The sequence below is a fragment of the Zalophus californianus genome, chromosome 5, assembly GCF_009762305.2.
Source record: "Zalophus californianus isolate mZalCal1 chromosome 5, mZalCal1.pri.v2, whole genome shotgun sequence".
NCBI lineage: Eukaryota > Metazoa > Chordata > Mammalia > Carnivora > Otariidae > Zalophus > Zalophus californianus.
The window spans coordinates 31,563,532-31,578,912 of NC_045599.1; the positions used below are offsets into that span (position 1 = coordinate 31,563,532).

The window sequence follows — 15,381 nt, forward strand, 5'->3', positions numbered from 1 at the left end:
ACCAGTTCAGGCTGGGTTGATAAATAGCACAAAGAAATTCTCTGCATCTTGTCAAGATTTATACTTCAGCGTCCTTGTATAGCTGAGAAGTATGGAAAATGTTACTAGGAAGGCAGTCCTATCTGTGTGCATGGTCCCTGTCCTTGTCATGTTAGGTACTGAGGACAGAAATAATGAAGATTGGCCTGCTGAGCTGGGATCATTCTACCCTGAAAAAAATGCCAGGCCTCCAGAGAGGCAGTGGTTTGCTCATTGCTCTGTCAGAGGTGGAGGTCATTCTGGTTCGATGGTAACTGTTTTGAACAAGAGGCTGTTTTAAAAACACACATGCACACGCACACGCACACACCCCTACCTGCTTATATTTGGAGGGCTTTCCAAGAACACAACTAACACATGGTCAGTAGGAGGCACGGGAATTAAGGCTGATGAATCTCAAGGTATATTTTCAGTAGACTCGACATATTAGAGCAAATCATCTGGAAAATTCAGTAATAGAACAATAGACATTTATGGAGAATTTATGTGTGCCAAACACTCTACTGAGCTCTTGGCATATACTATCTCATTTAATCCTCAGAACAGCTTTATGAGGTCACATTCTAATCACCTGTTTGCCATTGCAGAAATTAAGCCTCAGGCATGCTACATAAATATAGTTTAATAACATTTTAAAATACATTGTATTATTTATTGTTACGTTCATTATTCTTTCCACAGAACCAAGCATAGTTTCTGTCACATTGTAGGACTCCTTAAATATATGGTGAATGAATGAACGAACGAAATAGCAGTTTATGGGACAATTTCATGTTGTTTTCCTAGACTTTTTCAGTGTCAGCAGCCCTTACTATGTGTTTTTTTTTCCTATGCAAGGATAGCACTCTAACTGTGTTGGCCTTCTGTGCTTTAGCTTCCTAGCATAAACCCTAGTGCCTCTTCTGGAAGTGAAAGCACCTTCTCAGGCGGAGGAGGACCTGCAGCAGTAACATCAGAGACCGACCATGTTCCGAGAGCCGACAGCACTGACGTCAGATCTGATGAGGCTCTGAAAGCAGAGAGTTCAGCTTCAAATAGCAATAGTGAGCTAAAAGCCATCAGGCCGCCTTGCCCTGACACCGCTCCCCCCTCTTCGGCCCTGCACTGGTTGGCAGACTTGGCGACTCAGAAGGCTAAAGAGGAAACAAAAGGTGAGGTAAACACAAGCCTCTGCCCTGTCTGTGGGTGGAACACTCGAGTTATTCTGAGATTCTTCACACTCACACATTACCATCCACATTTATGAAACATGCTGCTTGCTTTCTCTTGCTAATCACATGAAATGAGGAAATCTCTTTCATTTTCTTTCTAGAAGTGGAGCTTTTTTTAAAAGGCACATGCCTGGGCTCTACCCCAGACCTCTTTAATCAGAATCAGTAGATTTTTAATAAGCTTCCAAGTGGTTCTATTATGCAGCCAGGGTTGATTTTCAGTAGGCACAGAGAGTCACCTGGGGGATTGTTACAAATGCAGATTCGTGTGCCCCACCAGAACTATTAAATGACAGTCTCTTAGAGTACGAACAAGATCCTCCATTTCTAGTGATCACTCTAGGTGATTCCAGTACAAGTGTTCTGGAGACCCCATTGCAGAAACACTGTCTTAGCAAATGAGGGAGATGAAAGATGGATGGGAACAAGAGGGAGTTTGAAATCCAGATCAGGGAAAGGAAGGAAGAAGTAGGAGAGCTTCTTCTTGGCCATGATCCTACTATAGTCCTACCTGGTCAGGCTTGACCCAGACAAACCGTATGTAGCTTGGGGGGCAGGGAGGGGAAAGTCTCTCCTTCTTCCCACTTGGCTAATATTTAGGAGTCACTTGCCTGCTGGATGTTCCTTATCATGCCTAATGCTATTCCCGGTTATGTCCTTACAGAAGCAGGGTCCCTGAGGTCGGTGCTCAGTAAAGAGTCTCATTCACCCTTTGGGCTGGACTCGTTCAACTCCACTGCAAAAGTCTCTCCGTTGACTCCAAAGCTTTTTAACAGTCTGTTACTGGGTCCCACTGCCTCCAACAACAAAACCGAAGGCTCCAGCCTTCGAGACCTCCTTCACTCCGGGCCCGGAAAGCTTCCTCAGACCCCCTTGGACACAGGCATACCCTTCCCCCCGGTCTTCTCTACATCCTCAGCAGTAAGTGTCCTTTCTACAACTCTAGCCTTTTCCAGTGAAGAGCCATCAGAGATCTGGTAACTGGGTTAGAGTGTATATGGGTGACTTGTATTCTCTATGTTGTCTGTCCAGCTGACAAGATCTTTCTTTACATTGAGTTTGGGGAATGTGAACTTTTTGTGCTGTGTTAAGAAGTCAGTAGAAATTGAGACATTGTAATTTTCAGTCAGCAGAAATCACTATTTTCTTGACAATAATGGGCATTAATTTTCTTTTTTAACCCAGGCGGTACATCCATGCCCCCTTCTCTTGGATATCTAATAGACACCTCAAACCTAACACATGTAAGACCACATTCCTGCCTCATCTTCTGCCCATAAGCCTGCTTCTCCTTTAGTTTCCTCTCTTGGTCATGGACATCTGCATTTTTCCCATTGCTTGGCCAGAAATCTTGGAGTCGTCTCTCACATGTCATGTCTAATCTGCCAGCACATCCTCAGTTTGATCTTTAAAATGGATTCAGAGTCCACCCATTTCTCAGCTCCACCACTTCCCATCTGGTCTGAGCCAACATCCTCCCTTTTCCTGCGTGTTTGTAGTAAACTCCTTAGAGGTCCCTTTATTTCTTCCCTTCTCCACTCTGTATGTTGTCAGCACAGCAGCTAGTGAGTCTTTTAAAATATAAGTGATCTCATTGCTGTGATTTAGGGCAGCTCTGCCTAAAGCCCTTCGAGGGCTTCCTATTTCTCTCATAGTGTAAACAGAGTCCTTTCAGTGGACCGGAAGGCTCCAGCCCTATCCGTGCATCTTCCCCGCTCTTCCCTGGCTTCAGCTACCACTCTCCTTGTGCGTGCTGCTCTGGCCACCCCCACCTTCTCGTTCTCTGAACGGGCCAGGCAGCCTCCCTCTTCAGAGCCTTTGCACTTGTCCTTTTCTTCCACCTGGAACGAACTTTCTCATGTAACCACAGGCTTGCTTCATCATCAGTTTCGTCTCCTCCCTCCTGAAATGTCACATCCTGTAAGCCTTCTTCTTAAATCACCCTTTTTAAAGTCCATCACATTCTCATTCTCCTCCATAACTCTCTTCCTGGCACTTCATATTTTTTCCCTAGCATTCATTACCATGTTTGATATTTTTTCTGTTATACCTCTCCTTAAAGGATTTTTTTACTTTTATTCATTTGTGAATCACTAGTGCCACAGTTTGATACATAGTAGGTGTTTGTTAAGCATTTACTGAATGAAGGAATTCACAAGATACAAAATTTAAATGATAGAGTGAGAAGTCTCCTTCCCATCGTCCTCTCCCAGCTACCTGTTTTCCTTTCTGGAGGTCAGTCATCGTTTCAGGGGCTTACAGTGTGTGTGTATATATACACACACATATACAGTTTCTTCCCCCTCCTTTTACACACGTGTTCCACACCTTGCTTTTCTGCTTTCAGTTTGTATTATCTTCGAGATCATTTCAAGCGAGTACATGAACATGCTTGTCAAATTCTTTTTTATGATTAACGGCTGAAATTCGATGAGCTGTGGGTGGTTGAGCCCTCTACAATGTGGATTATTTGTTTCTCTTTTGCATTGGTGACTTAAAAAATTACTTTTGGCTCTGTTTTATTTGTACATGCTCTGTCAGTTCTCCTTTTCCTTTTTTACTTTTCCCAGGAAGTTACATGATTACATGTACTTTGTACAAATAATGATTAGTGATATTTCAGGCATAGGAATAGTCATGTTTACAAAAGCACTCTCAGTTCCGACATTACAGATGTCATTTTGATTTCTGAGCCTGAGCCTTCCCATCACCTGAAACATGTGAGAGATTCTCACTTGTGTGAGAAGCAGGGGAAGAATTGGGATTAGGAGACTTCTTTCAGAATATACATTTCCAGTTGGATACTTTGGTTTGCCCCTTTATTGGGGTATACTCCCTGGTTGAAAAGGCACTGCCTTGATAAGTCTCTTTATTACTTAATTGAGGTATTGTATCCCTTGGGCATGGTGGTGAGGAAAAAAAAAATTTATAACCTTCAATGATCGTTTCTACTCAGTACTACACAGTATTCTGTGATCCCTGTGGTCTCCATGCAAATCCGATGCCAAAGATATTTCTTAGGTCTCCAGTCTCCTGAGGCAGAGGGGATCTTTCCGTACCTTTCTTTTATAAACGTGAAGCACAATATGAAGGTTAGGAAGATTTAAGATCTTGACTTAACAGACCCCGCCCTTCAGTTACAAAAGCAGTTTCAGTAACTTTTAATGAAACTTAATGAGGTAAATCAGAACTCCTTCTTGTGAAGACAGCTGGGAGGCAGTTTTGTGAATGCCCTTCTCATGGTGCCTCAGTCAGACTTACCCGATGGAATTGTGTGTGGCAGGGAGTGAAGAACAAGGCCAGCCTACCCAACTTCCTTGACCACATCATTGCCTCAGTGGTAGAAAATAAGAAAACCTCAGATGCTGCAAAGCGGGCCTGTAACTTGACTGATACCCAAAAGGAAGTGAAGGAGATGGTGATGGGGTTAAATGTGCTGGACCCCCATACCTCTCACTCCTGGCTCTGTGATGGCAGACTTCTGTGTCTTCATGACCCCAGCAACAAAAACAATTGGAAGATCTTCCGGGAGTGTTGGAAGCAAGGCCAGGTAAGTAAAAATAAGCAGTTACCTGGGCTGGCTGGTTGCTTATCCACCACAGCTGCCAGGAGAGTTTCGTTTCTGTCTGGGAGACTTTTTGCCAGGGAGATTAAGACATAGTAAGTTCATTTTAGACAGCCTTCCTACTTCAGTTTTTCTTGGGTTTAAAAAAAATCAGAAGATTCCTAAACATATATCGTGGTTCCTTCTATTTCTATATAATTCTTATATTTCTATATAGCGTGTAGCTCTGTGTTCTTTAAAGGGCAATTGAAATGTCTGTGAAGTGGTGATCTGCCATTAATGACACCTTTAGAGGAAAATCCTTAAGTATGACATGGGGGTAAGGCGAAGGTGGGTGGAAGTGAATGGTACTTTTCTAGGTAAATATTTCAAGGCCACACAAATTTGAATGATAGTGTGATAACACTTGCTAATTTTTATGCTTTAGCAGGTGCTTGAGAAAGGGGGAGGTTATGGAATTGTCTGGATAGTTTTTCATTCTAGATGCGAGGAAGTATTCTCAAAGGTGCATTTGTCAGCTTTTTGTTCTCTCACCCCAAAATAGTGGTAGATGCCAGAGCAACAGAAGTGATTTCTGTGGCATGCCTCCCAGGGTGAGAATCAAGAATAATGATGGAGTAGAAGTAGTTTCCATTTCCTGCAACTGCCATGTTCAAATCTTTAGATTCTGAAACTGGGAAAGAACAGTAAATCATCATGAAGAAGAGGAGGTTGTCCCCAGGAAACCTCCTTTCTGTCCCTTAGCCCTGAGCTAAAAGTATTCCTAAATGGTTCTGATCAGGATATTTTTGTTTCCACAGCCAGTGCTGGTTTCAGGGGTACATAAAAAGCTCAAGTCTGAACTCTGGAAGCCAGAAGCCTTTAGCCAGGAATTTGGAGACCAGGATGTGGACTTGGTGAACTGCAGGAACTGTGCTATAATTTCCGATGTGAAAGTTCGGGATTTCTGGGATGGCTTCGAGATCATATGCAGTAAGTGTCTTTGATACTGGCAGACTGAGCATCTATACACCCAGCACTGCCCCTGGGCTGAAATTAAATCTTCTTGGCACATGGAGGGTAGGGATTGGAACACATGTTCTGTCTTGGTGCCAACCAGGTAGCTCTCATGGCAATAACATGACTCCCAGAATACACATGCTCCCATGGGTTATGTGGAGCACTTTCACTGAGGAATGGGGCTGGAATTCCTGTGAGATGGAAAAATATAGCATGTACTAAAGCAGTGGGTGAGGAAAACAAAGCACACCTAGTCTGTTATGACAGGTTACAAGTCTGAAAATAAGAAGTTAGTCTCCTAAACTTTTGGTTACTGAAAAATCAGGCAGGAGCCAAACTAGCAGATTATGGGAGTGCTTTCTATCTTCCAGAGCGATTAAGATCAGAAGATGGGCAGCCAATGGTGCTTAAACTCAAGGACTGGCCTCCTGGGGAAGATTTTCGGGACATGATGCCAACAAGGTTAGTGAACTACAGTGGGTCATCTTGAGACACTTCTGCCTTGCTGGAGCATCTCACAGTAATTATAGAAAAGGGGACTTTGCCTCTTTGCTTTTTTCCCCTGTAACAAGCTAAGTCATCTTTCCTGATCTTTTATAGGTTTGAAGATCTGATGGAGAACCTTCCCTTGCCAGAATATACCAAACGAGATGGCAGGCTCAATCTGGCTTCTAGGCTACCCAGCTACTTTGTAAGGCCCGATCTGGGCCCCAAGATGTATAATGCCTACGGTATGAGGGAGAAGCCCAAATTGCCCTTTTTGGATGCTACCATTCCCCACTTCACCTATAGAGGGAGATATTTAGTCAGGGTCATTTGTAGAGATAATGGAGGGCAAAGTGACAGTTGCTAGAGAAGTTAACAGTGTCCAGGATGGTTTGGAGTTTTGATTGTTTTGTTTTGTTTTGTTTTGTTTTAGAGGGGGAGGGGCACACGGAGAGGGAGAGAGGATTTTAAGCAAGTTCCATGCCCAGCATGGAGTCCTTTGCAGGGCTTGATTTCATGACCCTGAGATCATGACCTGAGCCGAAATCAAGAGTCAGTTGCTTAACTGACTAAGCCAACCAGGCGCCCCTTTGTTTTGTGTGTGTGTGTGTTTTAATTAGTTTGTTTATTTTGAAGATTGATTTTAGAGAGAGTATGAGCAGGGGGAGGTGTAGAGGGAGAGGGAAGGAGAGAGAATCTCAGGCAGACTCCGTGCTGAGCACGGAACCCAACCCGGGCTGGATCTCACAACCCTGAGATTATGACCTGAGCTGAAACCAAGAGTTGGACACTTAACTGACTGTACCACCTAGGTGCCTCTGTTTGTTTATTTGTTTTAAGATTTTATTTATTTGAGAGAGACAGAGACAGAGCATGATTGGCGGGGGAAGGAGGCAGAGGGAGAGGGAGAAGCAAACTCCCCGCTGAGCAGGGAACCCGACGTGGACTCAGTCCCAAGACCCTGGGTTCATGACCTGAGCTGAAGGCAGGCGCTTAACCATCTGAGCCTCCACCCAGGCGCCCCTTTATTTATTTATTTTTAAGATTTTATTTATTTGGGAGAGAGAAAGACAGAGATAGCAAGAGAGAGCACAAGTGGGGAAGAGAGGGAGAAACAGGCTCCCCACTGAGCAGGGAGCCCAGTGTGGGGCTCAATCCCAGGACCCTGGGATCATGACCTGAGCCGAAGGCAGACACTTAACCGACTGAGACATCCAGGCACCCCTTTTTCTTTTCTTTTCTCTTCTTTTCTTTCTTTCTTTTTTTTTCAGATTTTATTTATTGTTTGTTTTTTTAAAGATTTTTTTTACTTTTAGGTAATCTTTACACCCAACATGGGACTAACCTTAAAACCCTGAGATCAAGAGTCGCATGCACTACCAGCTGAGCCAGCCAGGCACCCCAGGATGGTTTTGAATGTGCTTGCTTTTGTCGTATTGATTTGTGTCACATCTATAACTTGTGTATCTCCAATAATTTGAAAGCTTCCTCTCAAATATTCTGTGCAAGAGGACACGATTCTTAGTTTTTGTTTTTTTTTTAAGATTTATTTATTTGACAGAGAGACACACAGCGAGAGAGGGAACACAAGCAGGGGGAGTGGGAGAGGGAGAAGCAGGCTTCCCGCCGACCAGGGAGCCCGATGCGGGGCTTGATCCCAGGACCCTGGGATCATGACCTGAGCCGAAGGCAGACGCTTAACGACTAAGCCACCCAGGAGCCCCTGATTCTTAGTTTTTAAGAGAGTTGATAAAATAACAGTGAAGAAGTCTGAGTACCATGCTACCCATCGTGCTCTTTGTGGAGTCATAGTAAGGCCATAAATCACTATGAAAGCCAAGCTTCTGTTGAATGTCAGCAATGCCCATATCCATTTTGCTTTTAAAGGAGAGATTGTTGGGGGGGGGGGTGTGAATCAGTTCAATGGCCAAATCTAATGATAGTGTCAGCCAAGCTAGAAATCAATCTTAAAACACTAGAAAGGAGATGAGGAGAATGATTTCTTAATTAAACAGACTTCGCTCTTTCACTGTTACCCATTTAAGAACATCTTCAAGTATGTTTGCACTTATAGGGTCTTTGTGGATTTTTCACAGTATTGCCCTTTCACCCTGCATATCCTCCTTTTCCCTCAGGCTTGATAACTGCGGAAGATAGAAGAGTTGGCACAACGAACCTTCATTTAGATGTGTCTGATGCAGTTAATGTGATGGTGTATGTTGGGATCCCCATCGGGGAGGGTGCCCATGATGAAGGTATGATTTCTAGAAGCCACTACTTCAGGATGGTGAGGCTTGGCCTCGGTGTCTTCCTCCTCACTTATGGCCAGTGGCTTTTTCTTAACTCTTTCCCAGACATGATGCATAGTAGGCACCCAGTGGATGTTGCTAGATGAAAGGAGGTTCTAGGAGAGAGGAGTGGTACTTGTGTATCTTTGACTAGAGTCATTCTTCTTATGGGAATGCTCCCTTTTCCACTGAGTGTATAGCATTAGAAAGAGGAATGAAGAAGGAAGGGCCAACTGGCTCACTTGGTCCATCAGCCAGACCACCTGTCAGGTGACAGATGATGAGGCCAGCTCGTTGGCACAGAATTGAAGCATCAAAGTGATATTTTGCTGCATTTGCACTCCCTGCCATCTCAGTGTAAAATTAATATGTGTTAATTATGGAATTTCTATTTTAGAAAACAGAAAATTTTAAAGAAAAATAAGTAACTCAAAGTCTCACGGTTTAGGGATTATCAGTATCATTATTATGGTATATTTGCTGCCACAATTTTGCTTTTAATGCTACATACCTGCAGATCCTTCCATTATGTTGTCCTTTAAGGGATTATAATAGACAAGCATTAGAAGCCTACCCTCTTAACTTGCCAGAGAAGCTTTACGTTTCATGGCCTTAAATCTATAGAACCCTAGAGTTTGAAGAGGTCTTGAGAAAGTGTATGGATTCTGTCTACTTAGAGCAGGAAATGAAATGACCTGCCATTTGAACATAAGATGTGGCTACACAGTCTGAGCAGGAAATATGTTTTAAAAGAAAACACTACCTCCAAAAAATGCTGAGTTTCTATTAAGTAAGGAAGATTTAGGATTGTTCTTCCTGTGTATAGGAAGCTTAGACAAATATGAGTTTTGATTCTTTGATTCTGCTTTATATTACTCCAGAGAGATGGAGAATAGTAGAGACTAAACTTGTTTGAATTGGACATTTCGCTTTACTCAGAGGTACTGAAATGGCTGGTTACATTGAAAAGTAATTGTGCTCTTTTCAGAAGTACTCAAGACAATTGATGAGGGGGATGCTGATGAGGTGACAAAGCAGAGGATTCACGACGGAAAGGAGAAGCCTGGTGCTTTGTGGCACATCTATGCAGCCAAGGATGCAGAAAAGATCCGGGAATTGCTCCGAAAGGTATGCCCCTGGGTAGGCTCCCAGCTCCCAGATTAAGCGTCTGGGGTTGCTGCTGACACAGCCTGCTTAGGGTTTCTCCAGTGGAGTCTCTTGGCTTTAAAGACCTGTACTTTTGGGGGCACCTGGGTGGCTTAGTCGTTAGGCATCTGCCTTTGGCTCAGGTCATGGTCCCAGGGTCCTGGGAGCGAGCCCCACATCAGGCTCCCTGCTCCGCGGGAAGCCTGCTTCTCCCTCTCCCACTCCCCCTGCTTGTGTTCCCTCTCTTGCTGTGTCTATCTCTGTAAAATAAATAAGTAAAATCTTTAAATAAAAATGAAGACCTGTACTTTTTGTCAAAATGGCCTTGAATCAGTCAGGCCCTGAAGGCCTGAATCCACACCTGGAGGATGTTGAATAGAACAAGCAGAAGATTTGGCCCACTAGGGACATTGTTTCAGCAAGCTGGATTTATGCTGTTATTTATGTATTGATTGTTCCATCTTTGGGTTTGGCTTCAGGTTGGAGAAGAGCAAGGCCAAGAGAATCCCCCTGATCATGACCCAATTCATGACCAAAGTTGGTACCTGGACCAGACCCTCCGTAAGCGACTCTATGAAGAGTATGGTGTGCAAGGCTGGGCCATCGTTCAGTTCCTGGGAGATGCTGTCTTCATACCTGCTGGAGCCCCACACCAGGTGGGTTCCACTTGGTTCCATGGGCTTCCCTATTTCTGATTTTCTTACTACTCGGGCAAGAGTTATAAGGGGCTGGACTGGACTGGCTGGGTGTTTTGGGGGTTTTGTTTTTGTTTTTTTTTAATTATGTTCAGTTAGCCACCATATAGTACATTAGTTTTTGATGTAGTGTTCAACGATTCATTAGTTGCATATAACACCCAGTGTTCATCACAACACGTGCCCTCCTTAATACCCATCACCCGGCTACCATATCCCCCCCATCCCCTCCCCTCAGAAGGACTGGCTGTTCTTAAACTGCAAGTTATTTTTTGCTTTTTAGTTTTCTTCTGTGTAATTTTAAATGTACATTAAAAAAAAATTTTTTTTTAAAGATTTTATTTATCTATTTGACAGAGAGTGATACAGCGAGAGAGGGAACACAAACAGGGGGAGTGGGAGAGGGAGAAGCAGGCTTCCCACTGAGCAGGGAGCCCGACATGGGGCTCAATCCCAGGACCCTGGGATCATGACCCGAGCCAAAGGCAGACGCTTAATGACTGAGCCACCCAGGCGCCCCTGTACATTTAAAAATTTTTAAATGAGGGAGACCATTTTTTAATAAGTGAAAGTCGCAGCTCCCCTACCTGGGCCATACTCCTATTCAGTCCCCTCATCCTGCCTTCTCCAGAGGTAGCCTACTGTTAACAGTTTGGTATGTATTTCTCCAGATCTTTTTCTGTGTAGTTACTAACATTTTCATATATAAATTTATCCTTGTAATTTTTCTGCATTTGTTTTTATGAAAATGGAATATTAGAAGTATTTCTCTAGTTTTAGGATTTTTTTTTTTTTAACTATATCATAGATGTGCCTGGGTGGCTCAGTCAGTTAAGCATCTGCCTTCAGTTCAGGTCATGATCCAGAATCCTGGGATTAAGTCCCGCATCAGGCTCCCTGCTAAGCAGGGAGCCTGCTTCTCCTTCTCCCTGCTGCTCCTCCCCTGCTCGTGCTCTCTCTGTCTCTCTCTCTCTGTCAAATAAATAAATAAAATCTTTAAAAAAAAAAAACTATATCATAGACATTTTCCAGGTGTTGCTGACTCTCTAATGGCTCTTCTCCCTCTGTACTTTTCCCCTCCCAGGTGCACAATCTATACAGTTGCATAAAAGTAGCAGAAGACTTTGTATCTCCAGAACACGTAAAGCACTGTTTCCGCCTGACGCAGGAATTCAGGCATCTCTCTAACACTCATACAAACCATGAGGATAAACTGCAGGTAAATAACTCCTTCACTCCTGCCCTGTCTCCCCATCTCCTACTTGGCTACATACAAAGAACACACATTCTGCATCGGTCCTCGTCACACTCGCTTTTAGAGAACACTCACCTTTTAACGTAATCATTTCCGCCATCACCTTTTATTTCTCTGCCCCTGGGAGATACAGTATTTAGTGCTGATAACTGACCAGACTGATTTTTCCCAGTCAGGTGGCGAAAGCTCTGTGGCAGTGTGTTTCCAAGCATGTTTCCAAGAAGGGCACTTCCCCAGAGCTGCTTCTCACAACACATTTCTGTGCAGAATCAGTTCCTTAAAGTCCTGAGAGGACTGCAGTCCATGTCCCGAAGAATTATTGGGTGCTGCAGTAGCATTTAAAAAAAGAAAAGAAGAATCAGGAAGCAAGATTCCCCAGGCAGAACTTCAGCAATCCAAATACACAGTCTCTCCGCCTCCTGCCAGTAGATTCAGTCACCTTCAACCCTGATCTGATCTTTTTGGCTATTCCTTTTTTAACATGTAGAACATTTCAACCATAAAGGTTCTTAGACAAAGTCCAATCATGGGGATAAACAGGTAACATTGATACTGTAGATAAAATGCAACTCTGCAGGCCTACCGCCATTTCAGACCTCACCACCTTTAGGTCTCTCTACTTGGGACATGTCACCTCCAACATTCTCAGTCCTCTGTCACTGCTTTATTTTTTTCTGTAGTATTTTTCACTAACATATTATGTATTTTATCTGTTTGTTTCTGTCCCTACTAGAATGTAAGCTATTTAAGCTCCACGAAGGCAGGGATTTTATTATTTTATTCCCTGCTTTTCCCTGGCACAATATCTGATACATTGTAGGTACTCAGTAAATATTTGTTGAATGAGTACAAAAATTTAATAAGGAATAGCAAAAGGGGGCTTGTGTGCCCATCACTCAGTGTAAGAATTAAAGCATCCTATACATACAGATAAACAGCATTAACACACAGGACACACAGAACAACTACATTATTGAAGCTTCCGTGTACCCTTCCCCATTCTGTCTCCTTACTTTCCCTCCCCAGAAATTATCACTATCTGGGTTTAAAATTCTTTTTAGCCTGTTATTTTAGTGACTCTAAGTGTTCCTTCCTGCTTGATGTATAATATGTGTTCCTCTTAGACAATAAGAAAATACGTACAAGCACAAAGGGAAAAAATTTCCAATAATCTGACCTGCCCACTGTTGTTTTAGTGCATTCCTGTTAGCTCCAGGAGCTTAGGCAAGGTTCTTAACTACCGGACCTTGGTTTCCTCAGTTTCTCATGTGTAAAAATGATGATTGACCTCCTAAGATTGTGGAAAGGATGAAATGAAAGTCCACGTAAAAAGCCTAGCGGTAATGCCCAGCACTTACTAAGCATATAGATGAAAATGTGATTATATAGCCTTTCAAATGGGTTCATCATTCTTTTTTGATTATATACCTTATATCCTCTGTGATTTGTAAATCATCTTTGGGATTGATTTGGGAAGTATGCAGTCCTGGCTGAGAGGTTTCCTCATTAACCACTAGGCTTTATAGGCTGTGTAAAACATACATTTTTGTGGGGCTCCTGGGTGGCTCAGTTGGTTAAGCGTCTGCCTTCAGCTCAGGTCATGATCCTGGGGTCCTGGGATCGAGCCCCTCATCGGGCTCCTTGCTCACTGGGGAGTCTGCTTCTCCCTCTGTTCTTCCCCCTGCATGTTCTTGCTCGGGCACATGTGTGCACTCTCTCTCTCTGTCTCTGTCAAATAAATAATATCTTAAAAAAAAACACACATTTTTGTTTGAGAATATAACATGGGGCTGTCATGAACTGACTGCTGATTGCTCTCCCCAGGTGAAGAACATCATTTATCATGCAGTGAAAGATGCTGTTGGCACCCTCAAGGCTCATGAATCCAAACTGGCAAGGTCTTAGGCGTGGAGAAACTCCAGACTCCCCTGTGAAGCAGGTTTTTCACTCACAACACATACAGGGAACGGCGGGCTTCTCTGTTGGAGCAGAGGCCCTTCACTTGGAGCCAGTGTGGTCAGTATTACAAACTCCAGCCACTCTTTTCTACGCTGCCTCAACACTGAAGGTTGACACAGGAAAGTTGCACTGTTCACACACACAGTTTCAGACTCCAAGCCGAGGGTTCCACATCCCCATCCTGTGGTCTTTTGGAATTCTGAATTGCCGGAACGTTGCTGGGCTTTCCTGCACATTCTCGTGACTTGAGATCCATGGAAACCGGGAATGTGGGCACACCTTTCTTTTCTTTTTTCTCTCGTGCCTAGTGAAGTGGGAATGTGTTTGGAGGTAGGGGGAATCCCATAACTGGTACAAATAGGGGGTAATTGCTTAAACATGCCTGGTGGAAGCCTGACAGTGTCTCTGCACGTGACCTCTGACACAGCCCATCCCAGGAGACGGGGTGAAGCCATTCCCCACAATCTCTCCCGTGAACACTGGAGTCTTACAGGACCCAGGGAGAACCCACTGCTTTTCCCAGGAGGCTCCAGGATTAGGAAATGTGTGTATTTAGTGAAAAATAGGTTTGTAGTGAAATAGTTACTATTTCATGAAAGTAGATATTTTTAGAATTTTTGAAATACCACAGTTGTTTTCCTGGATTATGAGGAAAGGCACATTACATTTAGTCTTCCTTTCGATAAAAATCTTTGAAGAAATATGATTTTTAGAAATCAACTGCCCATTATAGCACAAAATCAGCCAAAGCAGAATTTAAAAGGATTGGCTTTTTAGGATTCTTTTAGTTTTCTTCCCCTCCCATCTCAGTCCTTTGTTGAGGGAACAGCCAACTGAGAAGGAACTTTGTCCTGTCTGACCTGTGGTGTGTCCTATGAATATACACACCAGTGACGCAGGAACCATTTTCACCTATTACCAGCGTTCCCTTGGGACTCCTCTTACACTTCCAAATGCAAAGGAAAGTTTGATTTCCTACATGAGGCTTTTTGGTTTTTTGGGTTTTTTGTCCAAAAATATTTTCTGCAAAACTTTCCAACTCCGTGGAGTTTTATTAAGAATTTATTTGAAAGTGATGGAACTCATTGGCCCGTAGATACGTTGGAAAATGTATCTGTCTTCTTTCCAGCTGTACGGTAGTGCCCTGCAGGCTTGTTTATATGTTCACAGTTACTTTTTTTTTTTAATAAAAGTCATTTACTGTAGAATACTTTTAATTTCACTTTCTGTATTTTAATTTTGTTGAAGGGCTGATTGGGATTTCCATGTTCTTATTAAAAATCTAACAAATCTGTTTGGAGTGGACTAAATTCTTCCTGTGCCAGCCGTTCTGAAAAGCGAAAGCAGGTTGAGTGCGGGGTGAAGGTGGAGGATGGTTCATTTTCAGATCTTCATTACATTGCTGCTTCCAATTACCCTTTGCTTCCTGAATTGGTGCCTTTTTGAGAGAGGAAAGTGCCAGTCATTGTGGTTTGTGGGCTTGGGGGGGTGAAGGGAAAAGGTCACTTGAGTTAGAAGGTGGGAGAAAATATGGGTTTTCCATAGTTTATGATGTGTGCATGGAATGGGAAAGGTGAGGTCTTGACCTTCCTGGGGCAGTCAGGAATGAGGGGGGTGGCGGATGGCATGAGCAAGGTTTTGGGCCATCGGTGATGGGGTTCCTCAAAGCAGAAGGCCTGGCTGCCCACATAGGAAACATTGTGGCCCTGGATCCACCTCAGAGTTGGTGGGGAAAGAC

General features: G+C 43.5%; 1 protein-coding gene across 2 annotated transcripts in view; it reads left to right on the forward strand.

Moving 5' to 3' along the window:
- Nucleotides 1-14,937, forward strand: part of KDM3B (lysine demethylase 3B) — a 65,930-nt gene extending 50,993 nt beyond the window's left edge. For both annotated transcript variants that reach the window (XM_027605207.2, XM_027605208.2), the window contains 11 exons: nt 914-1,190; nt 1,915-2,171; nt 4,534-4,800; nt 5,616-5,787; nt 6,186-6,276; nt 6,415-6,545; nt 8,436-8,555; nt 9,577-9,716; nt 10,214-10,390; nt 11,514-11,648; nt 13,509-14,937. In XM_027605207.2, the coding sequence (XP_027461008.1) occupies nt 914-1,190; nt 1,915-2,171; nt 4,534-4,800; nt 5,616-5,787; nt 6,186-6,276; nt 6,415-6,545; nt 8,436-8,555; nt 9,577-9,716; nt 10,214-10,390; nt 11,514-11,648; nt 13,509-13,589 (1,848 nt within the window). In that variant the 3' untranslated portion in view covers nt 13,590-14,937. The remainder of the gene's footprint in view (nt 1-913; nt 1,191-1,914; nt 2,172-4,533; nt 4,801-5,615; nt 5,788-6,185; nt 6,277-6,414; nt 6,546-8,435; nt 8,556-9,576; nt 9,717-10,213; nt 10,391-11,513; nt 11,649-13,508) is intronic.
- The last annotated feature ends 444 nt before the right edge of the window (nt 14,938-15,381 follow it).